At 48.5% G+C, this 22,478-nt stretch overlaps 1 protein-coding gene across 1 annotated transcript in view; it reads right to left on the bottom strand.

Moving 5' to 3' along the window:
• Positions 1-22,478, bottom strand: part of LOC137380839 (storkhead-box protein 1-like) — a 75,203-nt gene that overhangs the window by 23,450 nt on the left and 29,275 nt on the right. The window contains exons 5-16 of the mRNA XM_068053250.1: positions 20,422-20,632; positions 16,858-17,038; positions 15,871-15,949; positions 15,639-15,672; positions 13,071-13,145; positions 8,032-8,162; positions 7,607-7,723; positions 7,246-7,503; positions 6,870-7,132; positions 6,730-6,782; positions 6,279-6,429; positions 5,706-5,773 (exon numbers count right to left, since the gene is read on the bottom strand). Of these exons, the coding sequence (XP_067909351.1) occupies positions 5,706-5,773; positions 6,279-6,429; positions 6,730-6,782; positions 6,870-7,132; positions 7,246-7,503; positions 7,607-7,723; positions 8,032-8,162; positions 13,071-13,145; positions 15,639-15,672; positions 15,871-15,949; positions 16,858-17,038; positions 20,422-20,632 (1,621 nt within the window). The remainder of the gene's footprint in view (positions 1-5,705; positions 5,774-6,278; positions 6,430-6,729; positions 6,783-6,869; positions 7,133-7,245; positions 7,504-7,606; positions 7,724-8,031; positions 8,163-13,070; positions 13,146-15,638; positions 15,673-15,870; positions 15,950-16,857; positions 17,039-20,421; positions 20,633-22,478) is intronic.

The raw sequence follows: 22,478 nt of genomic DNA on the forward strand, positions 1-22,478 counted from the left end.
GGAGAGCGCGGGGGGGTGGAAGGAGAGCGCGGGGGGGTGGAAGGAGAGCGCGGGGGGGTGGAAGGAGAGCGCGGGGGGGTGGAAGGAGAGCGCGGGGGGGTGGAAGGAGAGCGCGGGGGGGTGGAAGGAGAGCGCGGGGGGGTGGAAGGAGAGCGCGGGGGGGTGGAAGGAGAGCGCGGGGGGGTGGAAGGAGAGCGCGGGGGGGTGGAAGGAGAGCGCGGGGGGGTGGAAGGAGAGCGCGGGGGGGTGGAAGGAGAGCGCGGGGGGGTGGAAGGAGAGCGCGGGGGGGTGGAAGGAGAGCGCGGGGGGGTGGAAGGAGAGCGCGGGGGGGTGGAAGGAGAGCGCGGGGGGGTGGAAGGAGAGCGCGGGGGGGTGGAAGGAGAGCGCGGGGGGGTGGAAGGAGAGCGCGGGGGGGTGGAAGGAGAGCGCGGGGGGGTGGAAGGAGAGCGCGGGGGGGTGGAAGGAGAGCGCGGGGGGGTGGAAGGAGAGCGCGGGGGGGTGGAAGGAGAGCGCGGGGGGGTGGAAGGAGAGCGCGGGGGGGTGGAAGGAGAGCGCGGGGGGGTGGAAGGAGAGCGCGGGGGGGTGGAAGGAGAGCGCGGGGGGGTGGAAGGAGAGCGCGGGGGGGTGGAAGGAGAGCGCGGGGGGGTGGAAGGAGAGCGCGGGGGGGTGGAAGGAGAGCGCGGGGGGGTGGAAGGAGAGCGCGGGGGGGTGGAAGGAGAGCGCGGGGGGGTGGAAGGAGAGCGCGGGGGGGTGGAAGGAGAGCGCGGGGGGGTGGAAGGAGAGCGCGGGGGGGTGGAAGGAGAGCGCGGGGGGGTGGAAGGAGAGCGCGGGGGGGTGGAAGGAGAGCGCGGGGGGGTGGAAGGAGAGCGCGGGGGGGTGGAAGGAGAGCGCGGGGGGGTGGAAGGAGAGCGCGGGGGGGTGGAAGGAGAGCGCGGGGGGGTGGAAGGAGAGCGCGGGGGGGTGGAAGGAGAGCGCGGGGGGGTGGAAGGAGAGCGCGGGGGGGTGGAAGGAGAGCGCGGGGGGGTGGAAGGAGAGCGCGGGGGGGTGGAAGGAGAGCGCGGGGGGGTGGAAGGAGAGCGCGGGGGGGTGGAAGGAGAGCGCGGGGGGGTGGAAGGAGAGCGCGGGGGGGTGGAAGGAGAGCGCGGGGGGGTGGAAGGAGAGCGCGGGGGGGTGGAAGGAGAGCGCGGGGGGGTGGAAGGAGAGCGCGGGGGGGTGGAAGGAGAGCGCGGGGGGGTGGAAGGAGAGCGCGGGGGGGTGGAAGGAGAGCGCGGGGGGGTGGAAGGAGAGCGCGGGGGGGTGGAAGGAGAGCGCGGGGGGGTGGAAGGAGAGCGCGGGGGGGTGGAAGGAGAGCGCGGGGGGGTGGAAGGAGAGCGCGGGGGGGTGGAAGGAGAGCGCGGGGGGGTGGAAGGAGAGCGCGGGGGGGTGGAAGGAGAGCGCGGGGGGGTGGAAGGAGAGCGCGGGGGGGTGGAAGGAGAGCGCGGGGGGGTGGAAGGAGAGCGCGGGGGGGTGGAAGGAGAGCGCGGGGGGGTGGAAGGAGAGCGCGGGGGGGTGGAAGGAGAGCGCGGGGGGGTGGAAGGAGAGCGCGGGGGGGTGGAAGGAGAGCGCGGGGGGGTGGAAGGAGAGCGCGGGGGGGTGGAAGGAGAGCGCGGGGGGGTGGAAGGAGAGCGCGGGGGGGTGGAAGGAGAGCGCGGGGGGGTGGAAGGAGAGCGCGGGGGGGTGGAAGGAGAGCGCGGGGGGGTGGAAGGAGAGCGCGGGGGGGTGGAAGGAGAGCGCGGGGGGGTGGAAGGAGAGCGCGGGGGGGTGGAAGGAGAGCGCGGGGGGGTGGAAGGAGAGCGCGGGGGGGTGGAAGGAGAGCGCGGGGGGGTGGAAGGAGAGCGCGGGGGGGTGGAAGGAGAGCGCGGGGGGGTGGAAGGAGAGCGCGGGGGGGTGGAAGGAGAGCGCGGGGGGGGAAGGAGTCGGGGTGGAGTGGGGTGGGGAGAAGGAGCGCGCGGTGGGGAATGAGCACGCTGGGGGGGGAAGGAGTCGGGGTGGGGTGGGGAGAAGGAGCGCGCGGTGGAGAAGGAGTGCGTGGCAGGGGGGGGAAGGAGTACGCTGGGGGGAAGGAGCGCACGGTGGGGAAGGAGTGCGTGGGGGGGGGAAGGGGTACTCTGGGGGGAAGGAGCGCGCGGTGGGGAAGGAGTGCGTGGGGGGGGGAAGGAGTACGTTGGGGGGAAGGAGCGCGCGGTGGGGAAGGAGTGCGTGGGGGGGGGGAAGGGGTACGCTGGGGGGAAGGAGCGCGCGGTGGGGAAGGAGTGCGTGGGGGGGGGGAAGGAGTACGCTGGGGGGAAGGAGAGCGCGGGGGACAAATGAGAGCTGGGGTGTGGAGAAAGAAGATAATGGGGAACGGGGAGAGAGGAGAGGGATTCAGAGGTGAACAGACAATAATAATTGCTGAATTACCACACAGCACAACAATTGGTAGCTGCCAGATTAATACCAGAAAGATAAAGCATTAATTGGCCTTGTAACACCCACTAAGATCAGCTTTTTCAATCAGGCTCGGAATCAGTCCTGGGACATTTTAATCAGTGTGGCAATTACTCATCAGACCATTCAGGGGAGCTCTTTACTGCTGTTAATAACTCATGTGTAGAGAATGAGGTGCCGGAGTATTTGATTCATGTTTCAGGTTGTACTTGCCAGTTATTGCCCCACACAGTGAGGAACACGCATACCCTGAGGGGCCCAAGTTTGATTCCCGGTCCTTGCTGGGTTACCTTATTGCACCCACAGTAATCAGTTTAATCTCAGACAGAGAGAGAGGATTGGTGGCACTGCATTACAATTTCCTCTTGCTAAGAGTGGTTTGGTTTCATTTGGGTTCTTAATGAATCCAACACAGTTTCAGCTTACTGTATGATCTCCATTACACCCACACAAGGCTGGGCACAGATAAACGGTAACTGTTTACACCAGACACTGGCTCTGTCTCTGCTTTGTCAGGGTCTGGGTCAGCATTACAGATGAGCCGTATTGTTGGCTCAGTGAACACATACAGTGAACCCAGTAACAAAACTGACCTGTGGTAATATAGAATAACAAAAGCATAGAATGGTTACCGGGCAAAAGATAGCTATTCGGCCCCTCATGTCCATGCCAGCTCTCTAACAGCAACTCATTTTCCCTGTAGCCCTGTAAATTTTTACTCTTCAGATAATTATCCAATTCTCTTTGGAAAGCCATGATTGAATCTGCCTCCAAATTCTCAGGCAGTGCATTCCAGATCCTAACCACTTGCTGGGTAAACAGGTTTTTCCTCATGTCGCCACTGGTTCTTTTGCCATTCACCTTATCACCGGTGTCCTCTGGTTCTCAATCCTTCTGCCAATGGGAACAGTTTTTGCTTATCTACTCTGTCTGGACCCATGATTTTGAACACCTGTATCAAGTATCCTCTCAACCTTCCCTTCTCTAAGGAGAACAATCCCAACTTCTCCAATCTATCCTTGTAACTGAAGTCCCTCATCCCTGGAATCATTCTCGTAAATCTTTTCAGCACCCTTTCTAATGCCTTAACATTCTTCCAAAAATGTGGTGGCCAGAACTGGACACAATACTACTGTTGAGGCTGAACCAATGCTTCATAAATGTTCATCATAATGTCCTTGCTTTTGTACTCTATGCCTCTATTGATAAAGCCCAGGATCCCATATGCCTTATTAACTGTTTTCTCAAACCTGCCTGGTCACCTTCAACTATTTGTATGCATATACTCCCAGATTCCTCTTCTCCCGCATCTCCTTTAGAATTGTATCCTTTATTTTGTATTGCCTCTCCTCGTTTTTCCTACCAAATTGAATCACTTCACATTTCTCTGCATAAATTTCATCTACCACATGTCCACTTATTCCACCAGCATATGTCCTTTTGAAGTTTATTACTATACTCCTCACACTTCACAATATGGAGCAGGGAGATCCTAGGTCAACCAAATATTTACAGCACAAAAACCAGCCATTCAGCACAACAGGTCCATGCTGGCATTTATGTTCCTCACAAGTCTCCTCCCACCCCTCTTCATCTCACCCTATTAACATATCCTTCTTTTCCTCTCTTCCTCATATGTTTATCTATCTTCCCCTTCAATGTATCTGTGCTATTCACCCCAATCACGCCAAGTTCCATTCTAACCACCTCTCTGGGTAAAGAAATTTCTCCTGAATTAACTATTGGATATATTGGTGACTATATTTATGGCCCCTCATTTGTTCTCGCCCACAAGTGGAAATATCTTCTCTATTTTTATCCTATCAAACACTTTCATAATTTTATTTCATCGGGTCACTTCTCAGCCTTCTCTTTGCTTCAGAAAAGACGCCTTGCTTGTTAAATCTTTCCTGATATAACCTTTCAGCTCTGGGATCATTCTGGTAAATCTTTTTGCATCTTCTCTGGTGCCTTTATGTCCTTTTTATATTATGGAGACCAGAACTGTACAACACATCTTTCTCTAATGGCTAAAGAGGGCAAAGTCTCTCTTGGTGATTGTGGGTCGTTTGCTCCTTTAAGAATCAGACTGTGCAGAGGACCCATGACGTACAATCAAATCCAGTTGTTAGCAGGCTGACCATAATAGGCTGATGAGAGGTACATAAAGAAAGCTCGGAGAGTAAAAGTACAGGTGGAAGGGAAGATTGGAGTGTCAAGGAAGCAGTGGCTCTTCTGGGAAATGGAATGTCACTCAGTGAGGGGAAGGGGAGTGACAAACAGGAAGGAGGATCTTACTGTAGACCTAGTAAGGTCAGTAAACTGAGCAGTGATTGGAAGGATTCTGGGGGAAGGCACACACTGCAGAGGCAGCTTCTTCCACTACTCCTGCACTTTGACCTTTGTTGCCCCACTCCACTTTTGAATCAGACATGGCTGATGACTGGGCTGAAGGGTTAAAGTCACAGTTCCTGCTTATGATTAGAATCCAGTGGAGAAGTGGAGAGGATTGTGCTAAGTTACAATTGTTGGCCACCAGTTATTGGCCAGGCTCAGTCAAAGGCCCCTTAGGTGAGGAGGGTCTGGAGGGTGAGAGCAAGGGCAATTACACTGCGTGGTTTAGAAGAGTGAGGGGTGACTTGATTGAAGTACATAAGATCCTGAATGGTCTTGATAAGGTGGATGTGGAAATGATGTTTCCTCTTGCGGGTGAGTCAAGAACTAGGGGGAATTTTTAAAATTAGAGGTCACCCTTCAGGACAGAGATGAGGAGCAATTTATTCTCTGAGGTTTGTGTGACTTTGGAACTCTCTGCCTCAGAAAGTGGTGGAGGCAGGGTCATTAAATATTTTTAAGACGGAGGTAGATAGATTCTTGTTAGGCGAGGGAATGAAAGATTATCAGGGGTAGATGGGAGTGTGGAATTTGACACACAACAGATCAGCCATGATCTTATTGAATGGCGGAGCAGGCTTGAGGGGCCGAATGGCCTATTTCTGCTCCTAATTCATATGTGCGTATGTTTGGTTGTCAAAACCTGTTAGATTTTTATTCACACCTGAAATTGCAGGAAATGTATGAACTCGAAGTTCATCTCCTCAGACCAACTCCAAAGCTTAACAGCTGCATACTAGAAAGTCCCTGGGTTGACCTGACCCTGGACGAGCTGCTGTTGGAGTGGAGTAATTCGCAAGTGCAAACTGCCAAAGTCTTTTCCTGTCTGGCTCACGGTGATTTACCAACATTGTACAAACAGTTGGCCTTCCTCCCTGCTGGCTCAACACAGTTGATGTAATTGCCAATTGAGCTGCACAGTACACAAAAGTCCCAGGTTCAATCTCCGATGTGTACTGAGTTAGCGAATCACAGCTGAGACTGTGGTTGGAGGGTGGGGCAGGGGGTTTATAATTGGCTTTAGTGGCCCAGGCCAGGGAGGAGGAGAATCAGTTAGGATCCCCACTCCCAACTGCTGTTCAGTGACCCCCTGTTGTAAAGCAGATGTTAGGCAAGTGTGGAATCAGACTGGGCTCTGAGACTCACATGTTGGAGTAGCTCGCTGTCATCACTGTCTATGCTCACACATGGCCACTGAGGGTGAGGCACCAGAGAAATGCTGGCATTCAAGTCAGTGCTTAAGGATAGGAGAAAAATGGCTCGCAAGTATCACCCATAACTCAAGAACAAATTTTAAAAAGTCCACCCACTATCCTCCAGGAAATATGCATTGTCTCTTTAAATTTGTACACCACTGCCCTCGCGAGATGCAGCCAAGTGTCTCAGCCAAACTCATGTGAAACCTGAGAGCCCCTTACTTAGGTCCTGCATTCAAAGCTGCAGTGTGGGAAACACAGACTTCCAGACTGGTACCAGAACTGGCATTGTTTGGGATCAATAGTGGCCCACATTTAAATACAGGGCCTGTCTGTGGAGGATGGACTGTCTGGATTGAGTTCAGAAACCTGTCTGCAAAAGGAGAGATTGGGCTTAATGCACAATTCACAGAAATGTCATTGACCATATTCTAAGGCAATTATTTCTGCTGTTTACTTGTTTCTGAAAATGAAGCGGGTTCTCTGACACACAAAACAACAATGCGGAGCACACTTAGCAACTGTCAACTTAACAATTTACTAACACCAACCAATCAACTATTACTTGAGGGAACATGGTTAAAAATGTAAAATCTAAATTGAAAGCTGCAAAGCCAGCTCCCAATTATCTATAATTACAGTGCTGATTGCATACCTTAACAAAGGCATGCACCTGCTGTGCTGTAGCACAATCCATACAGAGCCTCAGATATCTTCCAGAACACACTAATATACAACACACAGAAAAAAATGTTAATGGAAACTAAAAAAACTTTCAGTGGGGCTCATGTAACTGCACCTCAGAGTCAGTACCATAGGAACTGTACCCCAGCGAGCAACAGCACCTTCAGGAAATGTACCCCAGTGACAGGTGACACCTTCCGGAACTGTACCCCAGTGATGGGCAACACCGACAGGAACTGTACACCGGTGACAGGCGACACCTTCCGGAACTGTACCTCAGTGATGGGCAACACCGACAGGAACTGTACCCCAGTGACAGGCGACACCTTCAGGAATTGTACCCAAGTGATGGTCAACGTCTTCAGGAACTGTACCCCAGCGACAGGCGATACCTACAGGAACTGTACCCCAGTGACAGGTGACACCTATAGGAACTGTACCCCAGAGACGGATGACACCTCAGGAACTGTACCCCAGTGACGGGTGACACCTACAGGAACTGTACCCCAGTGACGGGCGATACCGACAGGAACTGTACCCCAGTGACGGGCGACACCTTCAGGAACTGTACCCCAGTGACGGGCGACAAGTTCAGAAACTGTACCCTAGTGATGGGCGACACCTTTAGGAACCATACCCCAGTGAGCGTCAGCACTTTCAGGAACTGCACCTCAGTGACAGTCAGCACCTTCAGGAACTGTACTCCAGAGAAAGTCAGCACCTTCAGGAACTGTACCCCAGAGAAAGTCAGCACCTTCAGCAACTGTATCCAGTGACAGGCGACACCATCAGGAACAGTACCCCAGTGACGGGCGACACCTTCAGGAACTGTAACCAGTGACGGGCGACACCTTCAGGAACTGTACCCCAGTGACAGGCGACACCTTCAGGAACTGTACCCCAGTGACAGGCGACACCTTCAGGAACTGTACCCCAGTGACGGGCGACAAGTTTTGAAACTGTACCCCGGTGATGGGCAACACCTTTAGGAACCATACCCCAAGTGAGCGTCAGCACTTTCAGGAACTGCACCCCAGTGAGAGTCAGCACCTTCAGGAACTGTACCCCAGGGAAAGTCAGCACCTTCAGCAACTGTATCCAGTGACAGGCGACACCTTCAGGAACTGTACCCCAGTGACAGGACACCTTCAGGAACTGCACTCCAGTGAGAGTCAGCACCTTCAGCAACTGTACCCCAGTGAGAATCAGCACCTTCAGCAACTGCACCCCAGTGAGAGTCAGCACCTTCAGGAACTGTACTCCAGAGAGTCAGCACCTTCAGGAACTGTACCCAAGTGACGGGCGACACCTTCAGGAACTGTACCCCAGTGACAGGTGAGACCTTCAAAAATTGTACCCCAGTGATGGGCGACGCCTTCAGGAACTGTACCCCAGTGAGAGTCTGCACCTCAGAAAATGTACCTGAGAGAGAGTCAGCACCTTGAGGAACTTCATCCCTGGAACTTTACCCCAGTCTTAGTCAGCAGTTGCAGCAGATAGGAAGAGCAGTTTACACATGGAACCAGGAAGTAAACAGGATGTGTAATTAGACACATACTGGAAAAAATCCAGAATGTTCTTTGTTGTTAAATAGGGTTCAAGTATATCACTGCTCCTGCTTTTATTATTTTGGACATAATTACTGAAGAATCTAATTGTCTAAATCTCTGAGCGTAAAGGAAACACACTGATGACAGAGCAAGCACATCACCAGTGAATCACCTATACACCGAGAAAACAGCAGGGTAAAGGAAGGGCGAGTGGAGGGACAGGAGGGGACTGCACCAGACACACTGCTGTATCTTCAAAGAATAGGGAGCATGGGTATTTACCTATGGATGGAAACAAATGTGTCTGCACATACCCCCACAGAACATCCTCCCACTGGAACATTAAATAAAATTAATTAAAAAAACACGTGAGGAGTTACAAATTGAACCATCTCTTTTATTCCATTTTTTCTTGCAATGTTCTGCCCTGCAAACACTGTCTCCTGCTGGGCTACAGGTTAATGGGAGGGGGAGGGGGGGCGGTGGTCGTGGGCGAGTGGCAGGCTCTTGATTAGAGAGAGAGCAGGCTACTATGGGTCAAGCGGGGTGAGGGGCCAGGCTACCTGTTAAAGGGTGCCAAGCACCCTCTGCCACATCATCCAAGTGAGTATGTGCACAAGTTATTCAATAATGATAACCTTAAAGCCAAGCCTAATGGTAGTCTTGCTCAAAGTCAACTCGTGAATTTCAAAAGTACGGCGCTCTCTGGATTGTGCTCAGCACAGGAAATCCTCCCTGCACTGAGATATCTGACTGAGTATATAATTTAGATGCTGTTCCTGACCAGTGTGACATTAATATTTTAATTTAGCAAGTGATAGAGTTTGTAAGCTGGTAGGGAGTCGAATGCAGCCATCTGTTCAGTGATTTCAAAACTACTCTTTTCTCATTCAATCTTGAATTTAAAGGCACCTTAAAAGCTGTTGAGAAGAAAAAGACCAGCAAATGGGGGCATTGCACACATTGGCCAAATGCAACCCTGGTTAAGGTCAGCGAACTCAGCAGCATCCAAGGTATGAATGTTAGAACTTCCAGCATACCTCAGTACCATGGAAGGTAATGCTGCTGTTACTGAATAGTACTGACCTCCCCCTGACTAGAATGTATATTGTCAGCTGGACATTATTTTTTTATTCATTCATGGGATGTGCGCATCGCTGGTCAGGCCAGCATTTATTGCCCATCCCTAATTGCCCTTGAGAAGGTGGTGGTGAGCTGCCTTCTTGAACCGCTGCAGTCCATGTGGGGTAGGTACACCCTTAGTGCTGTTAGGAAGGGAGTTCCAGGATTTTGACCCGGCGATAGTGAAGGAACGGCGATATAGTTCCAAGTCAGGATGGTGTGTGACTTGGAGGGGAACTTGCAGGTGATGGTGTTTCCATGCATTTGCTGCCCTTGTCCTTCTAGTTGGTTGAGGTCGCGGGTTTGGAAGGTGCTGTCGAAGGAGCTTTGGTGCATTGCTGCAGTGCATCTTGTAGATGGTACACACTGCTGCCACTGTGCGTCGGTGGTGGAGGGAGTGAATGTTTGTAGATGGGGTGCCAATCAAGCGGGCTGCTTTGTCCTGGATGTCGTCGAGCTTCTTGAAGTGTTGTTGGAGCTGTACCCATCCAGGCAAGTGGAGAGTATTCCATCACACTCCTGACTTGTGCCTTGTAGATTGTGGACAGGCTTTGGGGAATCAGGAGGTGAGTTATTCGCTGCAGGATTCCGAGCCTCTGACCTGCTCTTGTAGCGACGGTATTTATATGGATACTCCAGTTCAGTTTCTGGTCAATGGTAGCCCCTAGGATGTTGATAGTGGGGGATTCAGCAATGGTAATGCCATTGAATGTCAAGGGGAGATGGTTAGATTCTCTCTTGTTGGAGATGGTCATTGCCTGGCACTTATGTGGCACGAATGTTACTTGCCACTAATCAGCCCAAGCCTGGATATTGTCCAAGTCTTGCTGCATTTCTACACGACTACTTCAGTATCTGAGGAGCCACGAATGGTGCTGAACATTATGCAATCATCAGCGAACATCCCCACTTCTGACCTTATGATTGAAGGAAGGTCATTGATGAAGCAGCTGAAGATGGTTGGGTCTAGGACACTACCCTGAGGAACACCTGCAATGATGTCCTGGAGCTCAGATGATTGACCTCCAACAACCACAACATCTTCCTTTGCGCTAGGTATGACTCCAGCCAGCAGAGGGTTTTCCCCCTGATTCCCATTGACTTCAGTTTTGCTAGGGCTCCTTGATGCCATACTCGGTCAAATGCTGCCTTGATGTCAAGAGCAGTCACTCTCACCTCACCTCATGAGTTCAGCTCTTTTGTCGATGTTTGAACCAAGGCTGTAATGAGGTCAGGAGCTGAGTGGCCCTGGCGGAACCCAAACTGAGCGTCACTGAGCAGGTTATTGCTAAGCAGGTGTCGCTTGATGGCACTGTTGATGACACCTTCCATCACTTTACTGATGATTGAGAGTCGTCTGATGGGGTGGTAATTGGCCACGTTGGACTTGTCCTGCTTTTTGTGTACAGGACATACCTGGGCAATTTTCCACATTGCAGGGCAGATGCCAGAGTTGTGGCTGTACTGGAACAGCTTGGCTAGGGGCGTGGCAAGTTCTGGAGCACAGGTCTTCAGTACTATTTCCTGAATATTGTCAGGGCGCATAGCCTTTGCAGTATCCAGTGCCTTCAGTCATTTATAGATATCACGCAGAGCGAATCGAATTGGCTGAAGTCTGGCATCTGTGATGTTGGGGACTTCAGGAGGAGGCCGAGTTGGATCATAAACTTGGCACTTCTGGCTGAAGATTGTTGCAAATGCTTCAGCCTTATCTTTCGGACTGATGTGCTGGGCTCCCCCATCATTGAGGATAGGGATATTTGTGGAGCAACCTCCTCCATTTAGTTGTTTAATTGTCCACCACCATTCACGGCTGGATGTGCAGAGCTCAGATCTGATCCGTTAGTTATGGGATCGCTTAGCTATGTCTATTGCATGCTGCTTACGCAGTTTGGCACGCAGAGAGTCCTGTGTTATAGCTTCACCAGGTTGACACCTCATTTTGAGGTATGCCTGGTGCTGCTCCTGGCATGCCTCCTGCACTCTTCATTGAACCAGGGTTGGTCTCCTGGCTTGATGGTAATGGTAGAGTGGGGGATATGCCGGGCCATGAGGTTACAGATTGTGGTTGAGTACAATTCTGCTGCTGCTGATGGCCCACAGCGCCTCATGGATGCTCAGTTTTGCATTGCTAGATCTGTTTGAAATCTATCCCATTTAGCACGGTGGTAGTGCCACACAACACGATGGAGGGTTGACAGCACATTGATATTAATCTTAAATTAGTGGTGTCCTGAAAGATCAGCACTCCAGAATTGTCTGTTGCCAAAGAAGTGTTTGTTTTAAACAGTGAAGTGCATTAACCTGACCTACAGAACCTCAAGAAAAGAATAGCATGGTGACTGGCAATCAAATAGTATAACCGGAATACTAATTCTGAGCTGCTGGAAGAGTTTGCTGCAACCTATGCTGGCTTCTACTTGCGAGCTATCCTTGTAAGCTTTTTGCATTCAGGGTTAATGATTCCTTGCATTCACAGAGCTGCCTATTTAACTAGCAGCTTGTAAATGTTCAATCGTGGTCATTGCTTCAAATTCTCCATTCTATCCAGTCAATCAGACTTCAAAAATATATTTATGTGACAAACATCTTCACTTCCAACTTGATTTAAGCAATAAATTACAACGGGGAAAGTAAAAATCGCAGCAATTTAAAAAAAGCTGTTGGGCAGAAATCAAGTCTTTGCTCTTTGTGGCTATGTCAGGGGTCACAGATCAACTTTAAATTCCTGTTCCCATTAATCTGCATCCATCTCAAGTGGTTTATTCCCCCAATGAGGCGAGTATGCAACAATCATCCCTTTCCAAACCTCCAGGTCCACAAAATTCAAACAGGTCAAACTAGTGAAAAAGGAAGACAAACATAAGTAGGAAGAGATCTTGGACTTCCAGGGTTCAGGTACTGCAAGTAGCCCGAGAGTAATCTAGCTGTATCGGAAATTGAATTTCTGTAGCACCTTTCACAACCACCGGACGACTCAAAAAATTTTGCAGCCAATGAAGTACTTTTGTCGCGTAGTCACTTGTAATGTCAGAAATACAGCAGCCAATTTGCAGACAGCAAGCTCCCACAAACCGTAATGCGATAATGAGCGGATATTCTATTTTAATGGTGTTGGATGAGAGATAATTGTTCGTCAGGCCATCGGGAGGACTCTCCTGCTCTTCTTTGAATAGTGCCTTGATTTATTATCACATCTGAAAGATGGCACCTCCAACAATGTAGCACTCATTCAGTACTGCACTGGACTGTCAACCTGCTCAAGCCTCTGGAGTGGGACACAAACCCATAACCTAGGGTAAGGAAGTACACGATAATATTGTCCCGTGCTGAATCTTCTCATTTCCACTTCAGAAAGAACTGACAGTGTTGATAGGATATTTGGTTGCCTGTGAGTCAAGACAGTGATCATAGGTGGGATATTTGAACATGAGATTAGGAGAGCCTAATCCTATCCTAAGGCGGTAACTGTGCATATGTACTTTGTGACAGGAGTCACTCGTTAGTGATTAGGAGCAGAAACTCTACCTGACTTCCCCCTCATCCCTGCAGCCCAGAGGCATTGAGGCCAACTATAGTATCCCTAGCACCCAGTCAGCTGTGATCAGTTAGACAGTGCAAGTGTGGATGTCAGAGAAGGGCAGGATTGTGCTTTTACCACTGGGGAGGTAACCAGAAGAAGACAGCAGCAATGGAACTGCACCATCGGGTGTGTCAGCAGCAGGGAAGAAAACTGAGGGGCGGGGGGAGAAAAAAACAACACAAGATGCAGTTCTACAAACTGATGGAGCTTAGCAAACTGGTCTTTATTGGAGTCTTCAAGTAAAGGAAGGGGCTGGGAAATAAAATTCATGCTAACAAAACCATCACAAAATGAAAGCTATAGGGTATCAGGAATATTTTGTTTTTTTCTGAATGATTTTAGCACCCACCCTGCCTTGCCCTGCTGTGCTTTCATGCTTCCTGCTTGTTACCCTTTGCCCGACAGATCCATTCAATCTCCTTCTAGGATTACACAGATGCAGGGGAGATGGCTGGGGAACTCGCAGTTTGTCTTTTATAAAGAAGTTCTTGAAAACTCGAGACCAGAGTTCCTTCCTAGCTGTGTTGGAAATTATCTCAAAACAGACGACACTCATTAGGGCATTAACCACACATGGAGGGGAGTTAACAGCAAGCACACTCCTTCCTCCCTGCCATCATTAATTTTCCTTTGTAGCTCATACAGTAAAGTTAGTACAATGTCTGGCAAACAGTAAGCTATTCTCCAGCATCTCATGATTAACCCTTGGAGCCCAAGGAACCCGAGTGAGCTTGGGGAACGAGCACAACACTCCAGGTGTATACTGAGCCATCTACAACAGCCATATTTACAGTTCCCAGCAGAGGAGGTGCAGCTGCCTCCTACTTTGGGCGGGGATGTGGGGGGGGCAGGAAGACAGTATCAGGGCTGCTGTAGGCTGCATTTGATTCATGCACCACTCAGCTCCCCGCGTCACTCAGTGAGTTAGAAAGGCCCAGAAGGTGGTGAATTCAATTCCCAGCTTGAGTTAAGTTAACTGATCTTGGGCAGGGCAGAAGTTGAGGGCTACAATTGTGCCTTGTCCCCTGGGCTAGGGGAGATAGAAAAACAAGTAACATGGATCGCTGGTTTTCCTGCTCTGGATAGCTCTCAGAGACCTGCTGCTGCAAACTTCACACGAATGAGGACAGCAACAGACTTGGCTGAAGTGCCCTCCACAGTCAAACAGCGTGACTGCAATCACTGCCTCGGATCATGCAAGATGAATGGCTACTTGGGGCCTTCCAGTAGAGGCCTTCCATCCTGGTCTTACTCCCTTGAAACTTACTTCTGCTGTATTCCCTCTGACTTGTTCGCTTTCCTGTGTTTAGCTGTGTCCCTGTTCTGCTAGGAGTCTGTATCCCCTCCCCCTGCCAAATTAGTTTAAACTCTTCCCAACAGCACTAGCAAACCCACCAGCAAGGATGTTAGTCCCCCTCTGGTTCAGATGTAGACCATCCTGCTTGTACAGGTCCCAACTTCCCCAGAAAAGGTCCCAGTGGTCCAGAAACCCTCCCTCCTGCACCAACTCTTAAGCCACGCGTTCATCTGTGCTATTTTCCGATTTCTATAGTCGCTCGCACATGGCAGTGGGGGTAATGCAGAAATTACAACCCGAGAGGTCCTGCTTTTTAGTCTACTGCCTAACTCCCTGAATTCTTGATGCAAGACCTCATCCCTCTTTCTACCTATGTCATTGGTACCAACATGTACCATGCCCTCTGCCTCATCACTCTCCCCAGATCTTGGCAACAGGGAGGCAACACACCATCCTGGAGTCACGTTGACGGCCAGAGTAGCGCCTAGCTGTTCCCCTGACTATAGAATCCCCTATTACTATTGCTGTTCCTCTCTTTCCCCCTTCCTGTGCAGACAGGCTGCTTGTAGTGCCAGAAGCTTGGCTCTGTCCGCACATCCTGGAGGAACCAGCCTCATCAGCCTCCAAAATGGAATACCGATTTGCAAGCGGGATCCCAGGGGACTCCTGAACTACCTGCCTGTTTCTCTTGGACTGCCTGGTGGTCACCCATTCCCTTCCTTCCTCAAGTCCCTTCAGCTGCGGTGTGACCACCTCGCTATACGTGCTATCCACAATGCTCTCAGACTCACGGATGCTCCACAGTGTTTCCAGCCGCCGTTCCAGCTCTGAAACCCGAGCTTCCAGGAGCTGCAGCTGGACACACTTCCTGCACACATGCTGGTCCTGGGGACTGGAAATGTTCCTGGATTCCCACATGCAGGAAGAGGAGCAAACCACGGCTTTAAGCTCTCCTGCCATGACTAAACCCTTTAAATTTAAAACTTTAGAAGACAATTATAGTTTTTAAAAAAACAAGTCTTGCTAAAACAATGACTTACAATTCAATCCAGTTTGAAAAATACCCACCAGGACTTACTCACCAGTCAGCTGTGCTCTTTGGAAACTCTCGGCTCCCCTCATCCCTCCTCACTGAACTTCCTCAGTCACAAAACTTCCACTTTAGCACTCTAATGCAACCCAAGTCAGCACTCCAATGCAAACAAGGTCAGCACTGTAAGATGGCCCACTTTTATACTGACTGACTCTCGCCCCTGAAAACTGGTTTAAGCCAATTCTCTAATTAACAAGGAGCAGCTGCAAGCAGAGCCTGAGTGAATCCTGTTTAAAGCTGGTCTAAAACTCACCTTCTCCAACCCAAACAGCAACTGTTAAGGTAATCTGCTAAATAAAAGACAGACTGGACTTAAGACAAAATTAACCCTTAATTACCCTCAGTCACAAAACTTCCACTTTAGCACTCTAATGCAACCCAAGTCAGCACTCCAGTGCAATCACTTTGTTGATGATTGAGAGTAGGCTGATGGGATGGTAACTGGCTGGATTGGATTTGTCCTGCTTTTTGTGGACAGGACGTACCTGGGCAATTTTCCATATTGTCGTGCAGACGCCAGCGTTGAGCTGTACTAGAACAGCTTGGCTAAATGCATAGCTAGTTCTGCAGAATACAGCGGTATTCCCCAAGGTTCAGAACTAGGACCACTGCTTTTTTTGATATACATAAATGACTTGAACATTGGAATATAGAGTAAAATTTCAAAATTTGCCGATGACACCAAACTTGGAGGTGTGGCAGACAGTGAGGATGATACCAATCAACTTCAACAGGACATAGATAGGCTAGCAGAATAGGCAGACAAGTGGCAGATGGAATTTAATAGACAGAAATGTGAGGTGATGCATTTTGGCAAAAGGGATAGGGAGTGCGATATAGATTAAATGCTATAGTTCTAAAGAGTGCACAGGGACAGAGGGACCTGAGGTTCATGTGCATAGATCTTTGAACATGGTAGGACGTATTAAGAAAGTAGTTAGCAAAGCATATGGGATATTGGGCTTCATAAATAAAGCCATTGAGTACAGAAGTAGGGAAGTTACGCTGAACCTTTATAAAGCTCTGTTCAGCCGGAACTAGAGAATTGCATCCAGTTCTGGTCACACTTTAGGAAGGATGTGAGGGTCCGTGAGAGGGCGCAGAGGAGACTTACCAGAATGGTTCCAGGGATGAGGGATGAGGGATTTTAGTTACAAGGTTAGGTTGGAGAAGCTGGGGTTGTTCTTCTTGCAGCAAAGGAGATTGAGGGGAAATTGATAGAGGTGTACATAATTATGACAGGTTTGGATAGGCTAAACAAAGAAAAGCTATTCCCATTATCTGATGGTACAAGGACTAGGGGACACAGATTTAAGATTTTGGGCAAGAGATACAGGGGGGATATGAGGAAGAATGGTTTTACACAGCGAGTGGCAATGACCTGGAACCTGCTGCATACGAGGGTGGTGGAAGCAGAGACAATGAATGATTTCAAAAGAAAATTGACGGGCACTTGAGGGAAATAAACTTACAGGGCTACAGGGATAGAGCCAGAGAATGGGATTGATTGGATTGCTCTGCAGAAAGCCAGAATGGACTCGATTGGCTGAATGGCCTCCTTTTGTGCCGTTAGGACTCTGACTACAGCCAGGATGTTGTCAGGACCCATAGCCCTTGCTGTATTCAGTGCCATCAGCTGTTTCTTGATATCACCTTGTTTTTTGATGGTTACCAGAAAACAAAAGGAAGGGACAGAACGTGTGAACGTCATATTGCACCAAGGAATCGTACAAGAGTAGGGAAATTTGATAATAGAATAAACTTAAAGGCTTTGTATCTGAATGCAAAAGCATTCAGAATAAAATAAACGAGTTAACAGCGCAAATAGAGACGAATGGGTATGATTTAGCGACGATTACTGAGACGTGGTTGCAGGGAAACCGGGTTTGGGAATTAAACATCCAAAAGGGTACTCAGTATTTCGGAAGGATAGGCAGGAAGAAAAAGGAGGAGGTGTAGCTTTGTTAGAAAAGGAAGAGATCAGTGCTGTAGTGAGAAATGATATAGGCACTGGAGATCATGGCGTAGAATCAGTCTGGGTAGAAATAAGAAATAGCAAGGGAAAGATGTCCCTGGTGGGAGTAATCTATAGGTCCCCAAACAGTAGTTCTGCAGTAGGGTACAGTATAAAAGAGGAAATACTGGGGGCTTGTAAGAAAGGTACTGCAATAATCATGGGTGATTTTAATATGCACATAGGCTGGATTAATCAAATTGGCAAGGGTAGCCTCGAGAGAGAGTTCATTGAAGGTATTAGAGATTGTTTTTTGGAGCAATATGTTGTGGAACCAACCAGAGAGCAGGCTATTCTAGATTTGGTATTGTGTAATGAGGTGGGATTAATTAATGATCTCATAGTTAAGGATCCTGTAGGGAAGAGTGATCATAGCATGTTAGAATTTCATATTTAGTTTGAGGGCGAGAAACTGGAGTCCCACACTAGTGTTCTGGAGTTAAACAAAGGTAATTACATAGGCATGAGGACAGATTTGGCCCTAGTGGATTGGGCAGAAAGAATAAAAGGGAGGACAGTTGATGAGCAGTGGCAGATGTTTAGGGAGATGTTTAGTTTAGTTTAGTTTTGAGATACAGCACTGAAACAGGCCCTTCAACCCACCGAGTCTGTGCCAACCATCAACCACCCATTTATACTAATCCTACACTAATTCCATATTCCTACCACATCCCCACCTGTCCCTATATTTCCCTACCACCTACCTATACTGGGGGCAATTCATAACAGATTCCTCCCAACTAAAATATATTCCAGAGAGGAAGAAAGATTCTAAGAGGGGGAGAAAACATCCATGGCTAAGCAAGGAAGTTAAGGATAACATAAAGACAAAAACTATGGCATACCATATTGCAAAGGCCAGTGGCAGGCTGGAAGATTGTGAAACTTTTAAAGATCAACAAAGGGTTACTAAAAAAGTAATAAAAAGAGCAAAGGTAAATTATGAAAGAAAACTAGCACAACATATAAAAACGGATAGCAAAAGCTTCTGTAAGTATATAAAAGGTAACAGAGCAGCTAAAGTGAATGTTGGTCCTTTGGAGGGTGAGACTGGGGAGTTAATAGAGGGGAACACAGAAATGGAAGAGACACTAAATCAATATTTTGCCTCAGTTTTCACGGTGGAGGACATTAGTACCATCCCAATAGTAACAGGTAATGCAGAGGTTATAGAAAGAGAGGAAATTAGAACAATCATCATCACTAGGGAAAAAGTACTGAGCATACTATTGGGATTGAAGGCAGACAAGTCCCCAGGGCCTGATGGCCTACATCCTAGGATCTTAAAGGAAGTGGCAGCGCAGATAGTGGATCCATTGGTTATAATATTCCAAAATTCCCTGGATGCCAGTGGATTGGAAAAAAGCTAATATAACGCCCTTATTCAAAAAGGGAGGGAGGCAGAAAGTAGGAAATTACAGACCAGTTAGTTTAACATCTGTCATTGGGAAATTGTTAGAATCCATTATTAATGAAGTAATAACAAGACATTTAGAAAGTCAAAACGCAATCCATCAGAGTCAACATGGTTTTATGAAGGGCAAATCGTGTTTGACTTATTTGCTAGAGTTCTTCGAAGCTGTAACAAGCAAAGTGGATAATGGGGATCCTATAGATGTAGTTTATCTGGACTTCCAGAAGGCATTTGATAAGGTGCCGCACAAAAGGTAAGATCACATGGGGTTAGGGGCAATTTATTAGCTTGGATAGAGGATTGGCTAACAGAAAACAGAGAGTCGGGATAAATGGGTCTTTTTCTGGTTGGCAAGATGTAACTAGTGGGGTGCCACAGGGTTCGGTCCTTGTGCCCCAACTATTTACAATATATATTAATGATTTGGATGCAGGGATAGAAGGTACTAAAGCCAAATTTGCAGATGACACTAAAATAGGTGGGATAGTAAGTTGCAATAAAGAAATAAAAACTTTACAAATGGAGATGGATAGGTTAGGTGAATGGGCCAAAATTTGGCAGATGGAGTTTAACGTGGATAAGTGTGAGGTTATCCACTTTGGTTGGAAGAATAGAAAGGCAAATTATCTAAATGGAGAGAAACTTCAGAGTGCTTCAGTGCAGAGGGATCTGGGTGTCCTCGTGCATGAATCGCAGAAAACTAGAATGCAGGTACAGCAGGTAATAAGGAAAGCAAATGGAATTTTGGCATTTATTGCTAAAGGAATAGAATATAAAAGTAGGGAAGTGTTGCTGCAACTGTACAAGTATTAGTGAGACCGCACCTGGAGTATTGCGTACAGTTTTGGTCCCCTTACTTGAGGAGGGATGTAGTTGCATTGGAGCCAGTTCAGAGGAGGTTCACTGGATTGATTCCAGGGATGAGGGTTTTGTCTTATGAAGAGAGATTGAGCAGTTTAAGCCTTTACTCTCTGGAGTTTAGAAGAATGAGAGGAGATCTAATTGAGATATATAAGATGATTAAGGGGATTGACAAAGTAGACGTAGAGAGGATGTTTCCTCTTGTGGGGCAAGCTAAAATGAGAGGTCATAGTTTTAGGATAAGGGGTAGCAGATTTAAAACAAGACATGAGAAGTTATTTCTCTCAAAGGATCGTGAGTCTGTGGAATTCACTACCCCAGAGTGCGGTGGATTCCAGGACATTAAGTAAATTTAAGGAGGAGATAGATAGATTTTTAATTAGTAAAGGGTTGAAGGGTTATGGAGACGGGCAGGAAAGTGGAGTTGAGGCTGAGATGAGATCAGCCATGATCGTATTGAATGGCGGATCAGGCTCGAGGGGCTGAATTACCTACTGCTGCTCCTAGTTCTTATGACCTTATGATCACGTTGAGTGAATTGAATTGTCTGAAGACTGGCAACTGTGATGTTGGGGACCTCAGGAGGAGGCTGAGATGCATCATCCTCACCAATTCTGGCTAAGATGGCTGCAAATGTTTCAGCCTTATCTTTTGCACTGATGTGCTGGGCTCCACCATCATTGAGGATAGGGATGTTTGTGAAGCTTCCTCCTCTGGTTGGTTATTTAATTGTTCACCATCATTCACGGCTGGTTGTGGCAGGACTGCAGAGCTTTGATCTGATCTGTTGGTTATGAGATCGCTTAGCTCTGTCTATAGCATGCTGCGTCCACTGTTTACCATGCATGTAGTCCTGTGTTGCAGCTTCACCAGGTTGGTACCTCATTTTTAGGTATGCCTGGTGCTGCTCCTGACATGCTATCCTGCCCTCCTCATTGAACCAGGATTGGTCCCCTGGCTTGATGGTAATCATACATAGAGTGTGAGAACAGAATAATATGGGGACATTTAAGATGAAATAATTAATCAATCATGTATTACTAACAAACTAACCTCGGAGCTGCACAGACAGCTTATCAGAAATAACTTCATAGCTTCAGGGCTGCACAGACAGCTTATCAGTAGAAATAGACTAGCAAGCTAAAAAGTAACAGGACAGCTGCAGCCTGCTGAAGAGTAGCCTATTGTACAACAATCAGCCCAACGTTCCAAGGAGATGGGGAATAAGAAACTGCTTGAGAAGAGGGTGACAAGGCAGTACCCCAATCAGGCCCCGACACCAAGAAACTGCAAAGCTTGTAAACCAATTGGGAACATAAAGGGGGTGTCACTGATGTGTATGAAGAACTATAAGAAAGGCTTGATTTCCCTGCTCAAGCAGGAGGAGACAAAGGAGAGGGCAGGAGGAGACAAGGGAGAGAAAAGGAGAGGAGAGAAGAGCCCAGGTGTTGTTGTTGTTTGCTTTGCTGATGATGTAACCAAGAAGTACTGCAGGACTTCGCCTCTCCTTGTGTAACTAATGGGATCCAACATAGAGTGAAGGTTTCGCTGAGCCATGAGGTTACAGATTGCGGTTGAATACAATTCTGCTGCTCCTGAAAGTCTACAGCACCTCATGGATTCCCAGTTTTGAGCTGCTAGATCTGTTCTGAGTCTATCCCATTTAGCACAGTGGTAGTGCCACACAACACAATAGAGGGCATCCTCAATGTGAAGACAGGACTTTGTCTCACTATTTCCTCTTTGAATGACTCCCACTGGTCTGAAGTAGACTTTCCTACAAGTAGCTGTTCCCAGTCCACTTTGGCCAGATCCTGTTTTATCATATTGAAATTGGCCTTCCCCCAATTCAGTACCTTTATTTCCAGCCTGTCTTTGTCCTTTTCCATAACTACCTTAAATATTACAGAGTTATGGTCACTATCCATGAAATGCTCCCCCACTGACACTTCTAGCACTTGTCCAGGCTCATTCCCTAGGATTAGGTCCAGTACTGCCCCTTCTCTTGTAGGACTTTCTACGTACTGGCTCAAAAAGCTCTCCTGTAAGCATTTTAAGAATTCAGCCCCCTTTAAACCTTTGACACTAAGACGATCCCAGTTGATATTAGGTAAATTGAAATCCCCTACTATTATTACACCTCTCAGATTTGCCTACATATCTGCTCCTCTATCTCTCCCTGACTGTTTGGAGGCCTATAGTACACTCCCAGCCAAGTGATTGCCCCCTTTTTAAGTTCTACCCATATGGCCTTCTTTGAGGAACCTTCGAAGATATCATCCCTCCTTACTGCAGTAATTGACTCCTTGATCAACAGTGCAATGCCACCTCCTCTTTTACCCCCTCCCCTGTCATGCCTGAAGATTCTATACCCTGGAATATTGAGCAGCCAGTCCTGCCCTCCCTCAACCATGTCTCTGTGATAGCAACAATATCATAATCCCATGTGCTAATCAACGCCCTCAATTCATCTGCCTTACTAGTAAGACTCCTTGCATTAAAATAGATGCAATCCAGCCTTGCATTTTTCACTTGTGCAATTGAGCAACAAGTTCGAGGTTCTTGCAGCTGGTATGGACAAGAGCATGGATGAGCAGACTGACCAGGGCAACATGGTACAGGAAGCCATTCAACTGGGGGGAGCAAAAAGGAAAGTAGTGGTAGTTGGGGTCAGTATAGTGAGGGGGGATTGACACTGTTTTCTGCAGCAAAGAGCAAGAGTCCAAGGGGCTGTGTTGCATGCCCTGTGCCAGGGTTCGGGACATCTGCTCAGGGCTGGAGAAGAACCTACAGTGGGAGGGGGA

This window comes from Heterodontus francisci, chromosome 20 (assembly GCF_036365525.1).
Source record: "Heterodontus francisci isolate sHetFra1 chromosome 20, sHetFra1.hap1, whole genome shotgun sequence".
Taxonomy (NCBI): Eukaryota; Metazoa; Chordata; class Chondrichthyes; order Heterodontiformes; family Heterodontidae; genus Heterodontus; species Heterodontus francisci.